At 38.2% G+C, this 15,664-nt stretch overlaps 1 protein-coding gene across 3 annotated transcripts in view; it reads left to right on the plus strand.

Annotated features, from left to right (window-relative positions):
• Taok3 (TAO kinase 3) overlaps positions 1–15,664 on the plus strand; it is a 133,296-nt gene that overhangs the window by 60,329 nt on the left and 57,303 nt on the right. For all 3 annotated transcript variants that reach the window (XM_042669600.1, XM_042669598.1, XM_042669599.1), the window contains 5 exons: positions 7,963–8,173; positions 8,661–8,732; positions 9,364–9,465; positions 12,300–12,345; positions 13,188–13,284. In XM_042669600.1, coding sequence (XP_042525534.1) covers positions 8,054–8,173; positions 8,661–8,732; positions 9,364–9,465; positions 12,300–12,345; positions 13,188–13,284 — 437 coding nt within the window. In that variant the 5' untranslated portion in view covers positions 7,963–8,053. The remainder of the gene's footprint in view (positions 1–7,962; positions 8,174–8,660; positions 8,733–9,363; positions 9,466–12,299; positions 12,346–13,187; positions 13,285–15,664) is intronic.

Consider the following 15,664-nt stretch of genomic DNA (forward strand, 5'->3'; position numbering starts at 1 on the left):
TCCCAGGGGCATCACTAGGTCAGGGCACATGGTGCTCCATCCCTCCCAGCAACAGATGAAAGTGACTGCTTCCTTCTGTACTTGCCAAAAAAATAGATTTGCACTATGATCTTGCCAAATTGGCATGTAAAATCAAATGCCTTGTAAGTTTGTGCTTCTTTGATTATTAGTGTAGTTACATGTATTTGATACATTAAGGAGAGCTATTTCTCTTTTGAATTTCTTATTTATAGCTCTTGAGTTGGAGGGAACATGTATGTGTATGTAGATATGTGTACATCTCTAATATTAAGAAAAATTTAACTGGTATGTATTTTGCAAGGATTTTCTCACTTCAGTTGCCTTTCACTTTAATAAATGCATACTTCTATCAGATAGATAGATAGATAGATAGATAGATAGATAGATAGATAGATAGATAGATAGATAGATAGAGATTAAAGCTGATTTTGGTGAAGATAATAAACCTTTCATTCTCTAAAACTTCCTCACACCCCTCTTTAGTCCCTCTTTACCCTCTCACAGCCGCCTTGTCCTAGCCAGCCACTGAAGCTCTGCCTCTTTGTTGGTGTATCTTAGAATTTCATATCACTGACATCATGAAGAATGTACTGGCTTTTTACCTGACTCCCTGACTAGGCATGGCCGGTTTGCAGCTGACCATGTTGTAGCATGCACCAGTCAGTCCCTTGACGGCTGCTGCATTCCATCGCGTGCTTGCTCACCCATTTGTTGATGGACATCTGGACTGCTTCCAGTTCTGGCTATTAAAAAAAAAAATAGACTGTGAACATGGGTGTGAAGGGTTTCCTGGGTAAATCCAAGTGGAATACCTACAACTGTGTAACTTTTTAAGTGTTTTGCTCAAGTGACTACTTTTTTTTGGGTCTGATCATGGGGCCTAAACTCTGGGCCTAGGCACTGTCCCTCAGCTCTTCAGCTCAAGGCTAGCGCTCTACCACTTGAGTCACAGCGCCACTTCCGGGTTTTTTCTTTTTTGCTTATGTGGTGCTGAGGAATCGAACCCAGGGCCTCAGGCATGCAAGGCAAGCGCTCTACCACTGAGCCACCTTCCCAGCCCGAGTGACTGACTACATTCCTGCCTGCAATGTATTAGAGATCCAGTTAATGTAGGCCAAATCTGTTTTGGTTAGGTTTTGGGTGCTTGAACTCTGGGCCTGGGCGCTGTCCCTGAGCTGCTTTGCTCAAGGTGAGCACTCTGCCCCTTGAGCCACAACGCTACTCTGGCTTTTTTTTTTTTTTTGGTCAGTCATGGTGCTTGAACTCTGGGCTTGGGCACTGTCCCTGCACTCTTCAGCTCAAGGTGAGCGTTCTACCGCTTGAGCCACAGTGCCACTTCCAATTTTCTAGTGGTTTATTGGAGATAAACCTGCCCGGGCTGTCTTTGAACTGCGGTCTTCAGATCTCAGCCTCCTGAGTAGCTAGGATTACAGGCGTGAGCTGCCGGTGCCCAGCTTACTCTGGCTTTTTGAGTAGTTTATGGGACTTTCCTGCCTAGGCTGGCTTTGAACCGCTATCCTCAGATCTTGGCATCCTGAGTAGCTAGGATTACAGGCCTGAGCCCTGACACTTGGATTTTTTTTAATGCTAGCCATTCTAATAAGTGTATAGCAACTCCTCACCTCACCATTGTTTCCCTAATGAATAGTGATATTTATAATCTTTTTCAAATTAGGTTATTATTTCTGAGTTTTGCCAATTTTCTATATTTTCTGGATATAGTCTGTTTTGAGATAGGTTTGGTAAAGGTTTTTCCCCAATAACTTGCCTGGCTTTTTAATTTTGTTTTATTATTTTAAGTATTTGTACAAATGGGTTTTAACTCCATGTCATTTATGAGTACAATGTACCTTGATTAGTGCTACCCCTGCCATCAGCCCCCCTCCAAGTTGCCTCTTTTTTTATTCTCCTAAGTGCCTTAAAAAAGCAGATGTTTTCAATTTTGTGCATTTTGCCTTGTATGCCTTTGGCTTTTGGTTCTGATATCAGGAGGTAGGCAAGCCTCATAGGCTGAGACATAGTCATATAAATTGGAACAATCATCCATTTCAATTTTCTACAAGAATTGTATAGAATTGGAGATATTCCCTAGACTCGTGTTAGAAAGCCATCTGAGCCTGGTATTTTCTCTGCAGGAATACTTCAAGTTACAAATTCAATTACTTTAATAGATACAAGCTTATGTAGATTATCTTTTTGTGGAGCAAGCTACAGTGCTTTGTGTCTTTTGAAGTGTTTGTCTCTTGTAAGTTAATGAACTTACTTGTATAATATTGTTCCTCATAGCCCCTGATCTTCTGGTCTCTGAACAGTCTGTACTGATGTCTCTTCTCTCATTCCTGACTTCCAATTTTAAATTTTATGATTTTTTTATATTTTTGTATAACTCTCATATAGTCAATCTGGTAAAAAATGTACAAGTATGATTATTCTTCTCAACAAATTGACTTTGCTTTCATTTATTTTCTTCTTCAGTTTTCTCTGGCTTTTCTTTCATTGATTTTTTACTTTAATCTTTTTTTTGGTATGATTATATTTTATTTTTTTAATTTTTTTATTGTGAAAATACTGTACAGAGGGGTTACAATTACATAGGCAAGATAATGAGTACATTTCTTATCAAGCATTGTAGCCTCCTCCTTTGTTTCCCCTTCCCATCCCTTCCCATCCTCCCCCTTCCCCCCCCCCCCCCCCGCTTTAATCTTTATTATTTTCTCTTCACTTTAGTCTTAATTTGCTTTTTTTCTCTTGGTCTTTGTTGTTGTTGTTTTAATTGTGCAATTTGAGGACACTTACTTGAGACCTTTCTTCCTTTCCAAATCTACAATCTAGTGCCCTAGATTTCCTTGTTAAGTCAGTTTCAACAGCCTCACACAAAGTCTGACACATTGTACTTACATTGTCATTCAGATAAAACTGCATTCTAATTCCTCTTTTGATTTGTTCTTGACCCATTGATTATTTTTAAATGTGTTGTTTAATTTCATTATATTTGGAATTGTTCAGGTATCAATTATAGGTATCTATTTAAATCCATTATTTTAAATATGTACTCACTATGCCTTATGTCCTTTTAACATACTGGGTCTTGTTTCATGGCTCAGAATACAACATGAATGTTCTGTGTGCACTTGAAAAGAATGTGTATTCTGTTGCTGTTGACAGAGTTCTGTTGTAATTGGTTGATAATGTTAAGATCTATGTCCTTACTGATTCCTGTCAATGGTTGAGAGTAGTATATTGAAACCTCTGTGTATTTGTATATTTTGTATGTTATAGATTTTTGTGTTCGTATATTATGGATTTGTACATTTCTCCTTACATTTTCTTTTTTGTTGTTGTTGGTGGTGGTGGTGGTTGTCATTGTGGGGCTTGAACTCTGGGTACTGTCCCTCAGCTCTTCAGCTCAAAGCCAGCACTCTGTCACTTGAGCCACAGCCTCACTTCCGGTTTTCTGGTGGTTTATTGGAGATAAGAGTCTCACAGACTTCCTGCCCAGGCTAGCTTTGAACTACAATCCTCAGATGTCAGCCTCATGAGTAGCTAGGATTACAGGCATGAGCCACCAGTGCCCGGCTTTTTTTTTTTTTTTCCAGTCATGGGGCTTGAATTCTGGGCCTGGGCACTATCCCTCAGCTCTTCAGCTCAAGGCAAGCACTCTATCACTTGAGCCACAGCACCACTTCTGGCTTTTTCTGCTTATGTGGTGCTGAGAAATCGTACCCAGGCCTTATGCATGCAAGGCAAGCACTTTACCACTGAGCCACCTTCCCCATACATTTTCATTTTTAACCATATATTTTAAAACGTGTTACTAAACGCATAAACATTTAAGATTATTATGTCCTTTTGGTGAAATAATTGATCTCTTTATCAGTGTAAAACAGCGTTCATTATCAACACTAATATGCTTGGAAATCTTCTTTATCTTATGTTAGTATAGCTAGCTCAGCTCCCTTTTGGTTAGTGTTTATATCTTTTCCCGTTTAGTTATGTTATACAGAAATAATTTCACCCTTGTAGGTCCTGCTTTTTAAAATTTGTTAGAAATCAGAGTCTAAGATTTAGTTCAGAAGGAATTATTCCTAATGCTGAGTTCGGACTTTTCTGAATACTATCACCAATGCCCATGAATTAGAGATTCCCTGTCCTGGCTAGTGAGAACAGCCCTTTGTGAGCACCAGGTATTGTTTTCTCTGTTCTTTTCAGGAGATATTTTTCTGAACTAGGGCCTCTTCTCACATGCTTCACTAATTTCTGCTCACCTGAAGATTTGAAGGGAACTCCTGCAGATCCCCAAACCCTGTTTTTCTGCCTGTGAACTCCAGTTACCACAGTCACCTAATTCTTACCTTAGTCTCAAACTAAAGAGTCTACTAGCCTCCTTGGCAATCCCTTAGTACCATGGTTTGGAACCTCTCCCAGGACATGAAGCTAGGACAGATGTTGCTTCTATCATTTGTTTTTCTTACATCAGGGATCTTTATCCTTTGCCTAATATCCCATTTCTTGAAGTACTATATTCATTTATTTCTGATGGCAAATAATAAGTCTAGTCCCTATTGCTCCACCTTTGCTAGAAACAGAACTCCCTTCATTACATTTTTTCAACATAAAGGAGTTATTCATTACATGTAGTCAAGCTTATTGATTATAGTTTATAACTTTGGTCCCTAGTATATTGTTTACTAATTAAGTATTAACTTGTAGTTTTTTTCCTAGAAATTTCTATGATCTCATTTTTACATTTAAATATTGGTAGCTTCAAAAATCAGTCGGTTCTGTAGTATGACATTAGCAATCTATGTTTTCCATCTAAATCATAATCCACAGTATATTTAGCATTATCATTGAAACCAAAACATTCAGAAGTTTAAAATACAATTTGATGATTGAAAAGATGTTTGTTCTCATAAATTTAGATCATATATCCTTCTGTTTTCCTGAAGGCAATCTCATACTTTGCTTTTAAGCATGGTCTCCAAAAGGCATGTCTTTGATTAAATCTTTGTTCCTCTTTCCTGTTCTTTGATATAAACAGTGAAGGCAAAAAATACTTTGTGAGTTTTCAGTTTGTACTCTCAGCTACCTGTCTGACAGGCAGACTTAGATTACTTCTCTAAGAGTCCTGATGAGGTGCCTTTGTACTCGCTCATTGGTACTCATGACTTGGCAGGACCTCTGCCCAGGATGGCAGGTGCAGTGTTGGCAGGGACATCCTTTTTCCTATTTAAAGCCTTCAGGGACCTGTTACCCTCAGGATACAATCCAAATTTCTTAATACGGTTTAAAAGGCCTTTTGTGATTTTCCTTGGCTTAATACCAGCTGTGTGTTTTCTCCTTCCAGCTCTCCCATCCATCCATATTAAATGAACTACATTTATTTTCCCTAAAAGGGCATGCTTTTTCACTTTTAAGTCATAAACAGGCCAAGTCAGTCTCTTGCATCCTTACATTAAAAGAGTTCAAGCTTTCTTCATAAAAGCCATCAATGGCAACCATTGTGTCATTCCTGTCATTGTAACTTAATGTCTGTCACCCTATTTGACTGGAAACCCTTTAAGGACCAGGACCACATCCCAATCTGTCTCCAACACCTGTCCCAATAGAGCATGTGGCAAGTAGTAAGTGATTCCAGAATGAAAGAATGAGTTGGATTGAGGGGTAGTGGTGAAGAGGCTACTGAGCTACCCATGCTAATGAATTAACTAGACAGATATAGGGAATGATATGCATTGTCACTCAAAGCTATTATTGTGTTACAAGGGAAGGAACATCTCTTAGTACTGTCTTTTACTCTTTTAATTGATCACCTTTTTCTCTTATAGTGAAGCTCACTGGCTCATGTTTTGAGAAAGTAGTCTTATTGGCCAACAGCCAGATATATAGCTTAGTTAGCTAATGGGTTAAGGAAGAAACACTGACTGTACTATGTAAGTGCAAATGTAGAAATAAAAACCATGTGTGTAGCTGGGGGCTGATGGCTCACACCTATAATCCTAGCTTCTCAGGAGCCTGAGATCTGAGGATTAAAGTTCAAAGCCAGTTCAGGCAGGGAAGTCCATGAAATTCTTATCTCCAATGAACCATCAGAGAACTAGAAGTGGAGCGTGGCTCAAAGTGGTAGATTGCTCAAAATGGTAGAAATAGCTCAGGGACAGCACCCATACTATGACTATTAGCCCCATGACTGACAGAAAAAAAAAAATCATGTGTGTGAGCCAGGTACTGGTGGCACATGTTTATAATACTAGCTACTTATAAGTCTGAGATCTGAGGATCATCATTTGAAGCCAGCCTAGGCAGGACAGTCCCATGAGACTCTTTTTTTAAAATCAATTTTATTTATTTTTTATTTATATTGTACCAAGGAATTGGATGCAGGGCCTCATGCTTGCTAGGCAAGCACTCTATCACTAAGCCATATTCCCAGCCATATATAATTTTATTTTCATTTTTATTTTTGGTCAGTCATGGGGCTTGAACTCATGGCCTGGGCATTGTCCCTGAGCTCTTTTGCTCAAGACTAGCACTCTACCACTTTGAGCCACAGTGCCACTTCCCCTGTGAGACTCTTATCTCCAATTAAGCAACAAAAAAAAGCAGAAAGTGGCACTGTGGCTCACATGGTTAGGGGCTAGCCTTAAGCCAAAAGGCTGAAGGACAGCATCTAGCCCTGAGTTCAAGCCCCAGGACTAGCACCAAAAAATAAATTATATATGTATATATATATATGCAATTGAGTGATTTTGAGCAAGATTCCAGAGCCTTGCAGTCATCACCACAATCAGGTCACATTTCATCACTTTGAAGGAAAACCCTAGACCCTTTGGCTGTCGTTCTCCAAACCCTCCTAGGAAACAGTAATCTATTTTCTGTCTCTGTGAGTTACGTGTTTGGGAAATTTTATATAAATGGAGTCATTCAAAGTGTAATCTCTTATGGCTGGCTTGTTTCACTTAGCATAATGTTTATACAATTCATTCGTGTTATAGCAAATACCAATACTTTATTCCCTTTTATAGCTAAGTAATATTCCATTGTATGGATATGCCACAGCTTGTTTATTTGTTAACCAGTTAATAGACATTTGGATTGTTTCCACCTTCTGGCCATTATGAACAATATTGTTACAAGCATTAATGCACAAGGTTTGGAGTAGACATATATCTTCACTTCCCTTGGGTATAAACCAAGAATAGAATATCTGGGTTAATTGTCAATGTGATACAACTCAGTGTTTAAGTTTTGGTTGAATTCATGTTGTTTTCCAGAATGTCTGTCATTTTATACTTGTTCTCTCCAGCATTTTTGGACAGTTTTAACTTTTCCACATCCTCACCTAAATATACATATATTTATGTGTGTGTATATATACATATATGTGTGTGTGCATATATATATATATATATATATATATATATATATATATAGTCATGGAGCTTTATCTCTGGGCTGGGCACTGTCCCTTAGCTCTTCAGCTCAATGTAAGTGCTCTACAACTAGAGTCACAGCACCACTTCCGGGTTTTGGTGGTTAATTGGAGATAAGAATATCACTGACTTTCCTGTCTGGGCTGACTTTGAACCACAATCCTCATATCTCAGCCATCTGAGTAGCTAGGATTACAGGTGTGAGCCACAGGCACTCGGCTTATACTTATATTCTTGATGATAGCCATTCTGGAGAGTATGAAGAAGTGTCTGTTTGACATTTTACTTTTAATTTTCTAATACACTAACAATACTGGGCATCATTACATGTGCTAATGTCATTTGTGTATCTTTGTATAGAAATGTTTATCCAAACACTTGTTCTATTTTTCATTTGGACAGCTTTGTCATTTTAATACTGAATCGTAAACCCCCGATAACTTTAATATTAATTTGTATTTATAATGACTTATAAATGACCTAATTGAACACTTATTTTTTACTATAGGTACTGAAGATTTGTAAATACTCAGAGCTGTCAATGAGAGATACAACTGACTGGGGTATTGGAAAGCAAAGTCATTGCAGGAGTGGCCACCATGCGTAAAGGGGTACCAAAGGACCCAGAGATTGCTGATCTGTTCTACAAAGATGACCCTGAAGAACTCTTTATTGGTTTGCATGAAATTGGACATGGAAGTTTTGGAGCAGTGTATTTCGTAAGTACCTAAAAACAGTCATTCAGGACTTGGAATGTTGCTTAGTGATAGAACGCTTTCCTAGCATGCATCCCTAGTTTTGATTCTTCGGCACCACAAAAACAGAAAAGCTGGACGTGGCACTGTGGCTCACATGGTAGAGCACTAGCCTTGAGCAAAAGAAGCTCAGGAACAGTGCCCAGATCCTGAATTCAAGCCCCAGGACTGGCAAAAAACAGTGTGTGTGTGTGTGTGTGTGTGTGTGTGTGTGTGTGTGTGTGTGTGTGTGTGTGTGTGTGTGTGTGTGTGTGTGTGTGTGTGTGAACTTACATTCAGAAAAGGATAAAGAGAAATATTCTCTGAGAACAGTTGAGATATGAAGTTGCTCCACTTAGAGCATCTCTAAACAGTGGCACTGAACTCTGAGGATATTATTTTTATTAAACTCTCTAGTCAAATATTAAACATGATTCATTGTTTTTATTTTTCATCTTTCCCCCGAATGCAGGCCACAAATGCTCACACCAATGAGGTGGTGGCAGTTAAGAAAATGTCCTACAGCGGAAAACAGACACATGAGGTAAGAGGAGACCACAGCTGTCCAAGCTGATGCATCAGCAAAGGTGAAGGGCTGGTTTTCCCAGCACTCTAGGGTGACCATGAGTAATGATACAGCACAGTGTATATTTCACAGTAACTGGAAGAGAATATCTGCATGATCGCACCACAAAGAAATGGTAACTGTTTGAGGTGATAGATATGATAAGTGCCTTGATTGGAAAATGACACAATATTTTGATATATAAGAACATTGCATTGTACCCCACAAATACATTCAATTACTGTGTGTCTATTAAAATTAAATAAAAGGTACAGAAAAGTAATTCACAAAGTTTTTAAATGTTTCCTTATCACAATTCTTTTTTCCCCTTCTTGTGGAAAGAATAAAAGTTCCTAATAGTTTAGCTTAATTAACTATTTTCCAGAATAGGACATGGACATGTATAATATGAATTTATTATAATACACTTAGTGATGTTTTTGTTACATGTACTCAAACTTCAGAAATAATACAAGTTTAAAATGCTCCATCATTTTTGAAACATTTACCACATGCTCATTTATAACCACGATGACATTATACATGTACACTTGATAAAATGCTATTTTCAGTTTGAAACTGAAAACATTTCTTTTTTGAGTTTCAATAGAAATGGCAAGATATACTTAAAGAAGTTAAATTTTTACGACAGCTGAAGCATCCTAATACAATTGAGTACAAAGGCTGTTATTTGAAAGAGCACACTGCTTGGGTAAGTCAGAGTCTCTTAAATATTCTTCCTATTGCTTATCAGAACTATAAAAGTCTCAGTCCCATTTCTGATCCATTTGAATTTTGTTACCAGTATTTGACATTTGTTAATACTTCCAAGTGTGTCTTAAGATATACATTCCATAAGATTAAATGATTCCATTAGATTAAGTATAAGGATATTAGAAATCTCCTGTCAACACTCAGCAAATAATGGTGGTGTCTTAATAACAGCATCTTTTTTTTTTTTTTTTTTTTGGGTCCGGTCGTGGCGCCTGAACTCTGGGCCTGGGCGCTGTCCCTCAGCTCTTCAGCTCAAGGCTAGCGCTCTACCACTTGAGCCACAGCGCCACTTCCGGCTTTTTTCTTTTTGCTTATGTGTGCTGAGGAATCGAACCCAGGGCCTTAGGCATGCAAGGCAGGCGCTCTACCACTGAGCCACCATCCCAGCCCAATAACAGCATCTTATAATGTTTTATTTGTGAAAGCAAATGGCAAGGCATTTGAGTCACATCTGAACATTTTTGTCTTACTCATTTTTTTATTCCTCCCCCCGCAACTCCAACTCACACACACACACAAAAAATAGTTGGCAGTGTGTTGGATATTTTAATCTGTGTATTCTTTGTTGTTGTTGTTGTTTGTGGTTTTTTTGTGGATTTTTTTGGTCGTGGGACCTGAACTCTGGGCCTGGGCGCTGTCCCTCAGCTCTTCAGCTCTAGGTGAGCACTTTACCACTTGATCCACAACGCCACTTCCAGCTTTTTCTGCTTATGTGGTACTGAGGAATCAAACCCAGGGCCTCTTGCATGCAAGGCAAATACTCTGAGCCACCTTCCCAGCCCCATCTGTGCATTGTTTAATCACAAGACCAACTGAAAAAGTAATTTGTCCCCCTCTATTGGATATTTTTATATGATTGCATTTCTATTTTTAAGCTGGCTCAATGGGTATCACTTACAACATGAAAATATTAAACTTTGCAGGGTATCAGACTGCACTTCTAATAACTGAAAGTTCAATTAAGTTATGATTCAGTGCTTACCTGTACCAAGTCCTTTCCTATGCATACTCCTTAATTATGGATGGAGTTTTTGTTCTCAAGCAGTATATGTCAACATAAACATTTCCACTCATACAGACCTTAAGATACCTACAACAATTACTTCCATTCTGAACAGAAGAAATTAAACAAAGGAGCATCTTTATATCTGGAAATCAGTTCTCTAGCAATCTCTGATGACTTGGAAGAGTCTAGAATGGGATTTCCATTAGGCAGAATAAATGTTACAAAATCCAGGTTCTAAATCTCATATGTTTCAAGTCTTCAGCAAATCCTGTTTACTTCAGGAAAAGCTGTTTACTCTTAGATTACTTAGAGTGCTAATAAGCTTGGTTACCTAGCTTCTATCTATAATTGGTCTGATAAACTAATTAGAAGGTGACCCTAGGAATGGAGCTTCAGGAGAAATGCATACAAATGGGTTCAAGAATAATCTGCCAGGAGGAAGAAGCTAGTACAGCTAGAAGCCAGACCAGTGATTGTAAAGGTAGAGCAGCTGGAGTTTCAGAAGCACAATCTACATTTTTCATATTATGGAGTAACAAAACAAAGAATATCTATAGCAAAAACATTGAAAATTTTAACATATAACTTTAAAAATATACACACTGAACATATTCCATTCAGTTTTGAAGTTGTATACAAATGGTCCCTGACTCTGAACAGTTCACTTTCAGAGTTTTCAGCTTTATAGTGAACATTCAATAAAAACCATAATCTGGATTTTGAATTTTTTTTGTAGTACTGGAGTTTGAACTCAGAGCTTTGCACTTGCTGGACAGGTTCTTTACTGCTAAGCCACACCTCCAGCCTTTCTTGCTTTTTTAAAATAGGGTTACATTTTTTTTTTTTTTTTTTTTTTTGCCCCAGCTGGCCTGAACCATGATCCTCCTATTTATGCTCCCATGTAGCTGGAATAACAAATATGGATCACAACAACCAACCATGGGTTGAGATCAGATCTTGTGAATTTTTTTGCCCTGGTGAACTATCATCCTCATCTCTACCTTTGGAGTAGCTAGTTATAGGCATGAACCACCACACCTGGCCTGGATTTGAAATTTTGTTGTTTTGTTTTTTCCCCAAGCTAGTGATGTGTAGTACAGTAACTCTCCATTCATGCTGGGCAGTGGTAGCAAGCTCCAACTCCCTGTCACCTCATGATGACAAAGACAGCCAGCATTCTGAAGATGCTGTTATCCCTAACAGACATATTCCATGGAAACCAATGTAGCCCCTGACCTCATTTCCCTGGGGGGAGGTGTTGTTCCAAGAATCCCAGTGAATTCCTGAACCCATAAACAATACCAGTCTCTGCTTATAGTTTGATTTTCCCCATGCTTATACATCTGTGATAAGGTCTACAATTTTAACATTTGGCACAGTAAGATATTAATAGCAGTTGCTAATAACTAACTAATAAACAGTAAAGCATTTCCAAATGTATACTTCAGTAAAATTACAAACAACCTCTCCAGTTGTAATTGGGAGCATCATTGAATAAACTGAGGTTTAGTTGAACATGGCACTGAAGCACTGTGAAAGCTGATCTGAAAGTTGATTTGATAACCAAGATGAGTGCTAAGTGACTATGGTGGGTGGTATATATAGAGGGGATACACTGGATGAAGGATGACTCACTTCTTTAGCAGGACAGTGAGACAGATTTCATCATGCTACTCCAAATAACATCCAATTGAATACTGATGTATTATTCATTTTTAGAATTTACCATTTAATATTTTTGTTCCAATTTTTTTACTTTGTTACAGTTGGTGATGGAGTATTGCTTAGGCTCTGCTTCTGACTTGTTAGAAGGTAAGCTCTGTAAATGAAAGCACTGGATATACCCTCCTTTCTGTTTTACTTTGGTCAACACATTATTTGTCCCTGTAGTAAAGTGCAGTCTGGAGTAGTCCACTTGGATAAGGATAAGGATAGTACTGGTAAGCTATGCAAACTACATCCTGCACTATCACTGAAGCATCACATGATGTTAACACCTCTCCTGCCATTCATTCATGGCCCATCCACGGCAGGTCCTGATAAATTATTGGGTTAATATGATGTGGCATGTATGTAATCAAACACATCAAATGCCTGCATACACGTAACAGAGAGTTAAGAGTTAACAAATATATTGATATTTAACCCCTTCCAATATAGCAACTGACCCAATTCTTCTCTGCAGATGTTGTTATAACCAGAAGCTATGTTACAATTTTACATTAAAATATGTCTTAGATCATCCTTGATCTCTGAATAGAAATTGCTTATTAGCTGCTTTCACAAATAATGAAAACCTGTGGTTAGAGGGGGTAATTATAGATGGCTCTGTGGTAAAGAAGAATAATGTGACCTAGAATACTCCAGGCATCTAAAATATCAGAAGGACATGTGGTACATTCACACCACACCAGTTGGAAGCAGTGTGGCATTAACTGGCAACTGACTGATAAATTAGCAATGTATTAATGAATATTAAAGTTTTATTGTTTTGTTTTGAGGGGTGGGTCTGTTTTGTTTCTTGCATTTGGTTTTTATCTGATCATGAATTGCTATTCTCTAGAAAATATATACCCTATGTATTTAGGTAAATATTATTTCCACATCTTCAAATGACGAGACATGTGATCAACTTTCCCTTCCTCCTTCCTCAGTTCATAAAAAGCCACTTCAGGAAGTGGAGATTGCTGCCATTACCCATGGTGCTTTGCAGGGGCTAGCCTATCTACATTCTCATGCATTGATTCACAGGTAAGGTTCATTTTCCCTTCTCTTACAGGACCCTCTCTTCCAAGATCCTTGAAAACTAGTGCAAGCTCTGACTTTCAGGGTACCTAAGAATTTATGGGAAGCAAACAGATGTTACTATTCTTGGATATAAGGAATTAGATTGCCAAAATTTGCCTCCATCTTCTGGCCTTTCCCATTCATCCAAAAAGATTTCTGTCATATCTGTTCTATAGGTTAACATTCTCTAGGCTAATCATTCAGGGAAACTCAAGAAGAGCCTAGTAACTCTGGATAGAATGTCACACACAAAAAAAGGAAAATCCACCTTTCTTTGATACCTTTATTTCTCAGCTGAGTTTCTTCTCCTGTTGAAATAACAAGTTAATCATCTATATACAGATGCCGTTTCAAACACTTTACATTCCTAAAGTCTACATTTTGGTGGGTGAGAGATTAAAGCTCAGAAAGATGTAAATAATGTGCCCATTATTTCAGAGCATTAAAGTAATAGAGTAAGAACTACAGCTCAAACTTCCTTACTCCTAATCCAATAATCTACTGGTTTCTTATCCATTTTCTTTTCTTTTCTTTTTTTAAATTTATTTCCTTCCTTCTGGCTGTGTGTGTGTGTGTGTGTGTGTGTTCTTTTTTTTTTGTCAGTCATGGGGCTTGAACTCTGGGGTTGGGCGCTGTCCCTGCACTCGTTACCTCAAGGTGAGCGCTTTACCGCTTGAGCCACTTCTGGTTTTCTGGTAGTTTATTGGAGATAAGAGTCTCACGGACTTTCCTGCCCTGGCTCGCTTTGAACCTCGATCCTCAGATCTCAGCCTCCTGAGTAGCTAGGATTGCAGGCATGAGCCACTGGCGTCTGGCAAAAAAATCTTTTTCAATTATTTTGATTCATGAGGAGTTAAACCCAGGGACTCATGCATGCTAGACAAGCACTCTACCACAAAGCCACATTCCCAGCCCCCTTCCTTCTGTTTTGATTGGTGTTGATGTTTTAATCCAGGGCCTTTTGCAGTTGATAAGCCAGTAGTCTTACCACTGACCATCCGGCTACTCTCCACTCCCCCTCCTCCCTCCACTAACTTCTCCTGAAGAAAGCTGTTATTAGTGGTCAGTCCTTCTATAGAAAAGAGCTCCTAGCTGTGACTTTCATGAGTGGTAATAGCAGAATAGCTCCAAAATGCAAAGGACTTGAGATGCCTTGCAACCAAGGGAAACACTTGGCATTTACTAGGAAGAAGTGAAACTATTAGGTCACAGTTCCCCCTTTAGGTGTTTCAGAAGTCACCTGACAGTTACTAGAACTACAAGAGCAGAACTTCCTTAATACAGGCCCATCAGATCCTACCTCGAACTGGCCTTAGTCATCACTAGGGAGAATTATGGGGCTGGGAGTGGAGCTCAGAGGTAGACACTTACCTAGTATGACACCAAAGGTCCAATCTCCAGCATTACACAACAAAACTAAATGTGTGTGTGTGTGTGTGTGTGTGTGTGTGTCCTGGTTGCAACTAAATACATTTATTATAATATCTGTATTTGAAGACCTTTTAAAAATGTGTTTCTTTGGAACTGATATGTTATTTCTGAATGAATTATTTGCCTATGTGTCTTTATTACCTGAAGATCCACACTGACTTACTGTTCTATTCTGAATAATACATTATCGTCTTTGGTTTGTAAAAGAAGTTGAAAAGACAAAAAAAACCCAAACACTTAAAGAGTGTTCTTGAGTTTAAAAAATGAATACTATGTCCAATTTTTATTATTTTTATTTAAGAGAGGCAGTTTAGTTTTCTAGTTGAAAATAAAAGAAGAAAAATACTTTTCTGTTGCAAAGAGAAGTAAATAATGCCTTTTTTTTTAGTTCTCTCTGCCAATGTCCAATGCAACCATGAGGAAGGAAACTGCATTTCCAAGGGAAGTTTTTGCAAAGGTTGTTTGAGAAGCATTTGAACTTGACCATTTTCATCCTGGAATAAGTTTTGCTCTTTTTTTTTCTGCTTTATCTTTCCATGGTCCATAAACTTACAGTTCCTGGCTTCTATACTCATTACACCTCATGTCTTTAGAAGACACTTGTGTCTTCTAAACACAAGGAGAACATCCCCATCTTCATTATAAATGACTTTACTGAAGAGTGAATCTTTTAAGTCACATTTTTAAAACTTTTTGGCTGCATAAAAGATCTAATACCTTTAGTCATAAACACTTGCAATTCATTGTCTAACACAATCAAAATGCCACATCCTAACCCTTAATCCTTGTTTGTTTTGATCTTTCAGGGTCTTCCTTTTACTGTACGGTGTTATTTTTAAAACAATACCTTCTATCTAGCATGCACCCTCAAGTGCCTTAGAGTTGCAGTTACAATTAAAAGCAGAGAGAAAGG

Source organism: Dipodomys spectabilis, unplaced genomic scaffold, assembly GCF_019054845.1.
Source record: "Dipodomys spectabilis isolate Male_0828 unplaced genomic scaffold, ASM1905484v1 ptg000499l, whole genome shotgun sequence".
In the NCBI taxonomy this organism is placed as follows: Eukaryota; Metazoa; Chordata; class Mammalia; order Rodentia; family Heteromyidae; genus Dipodomys; species Dipodomys spectabilis.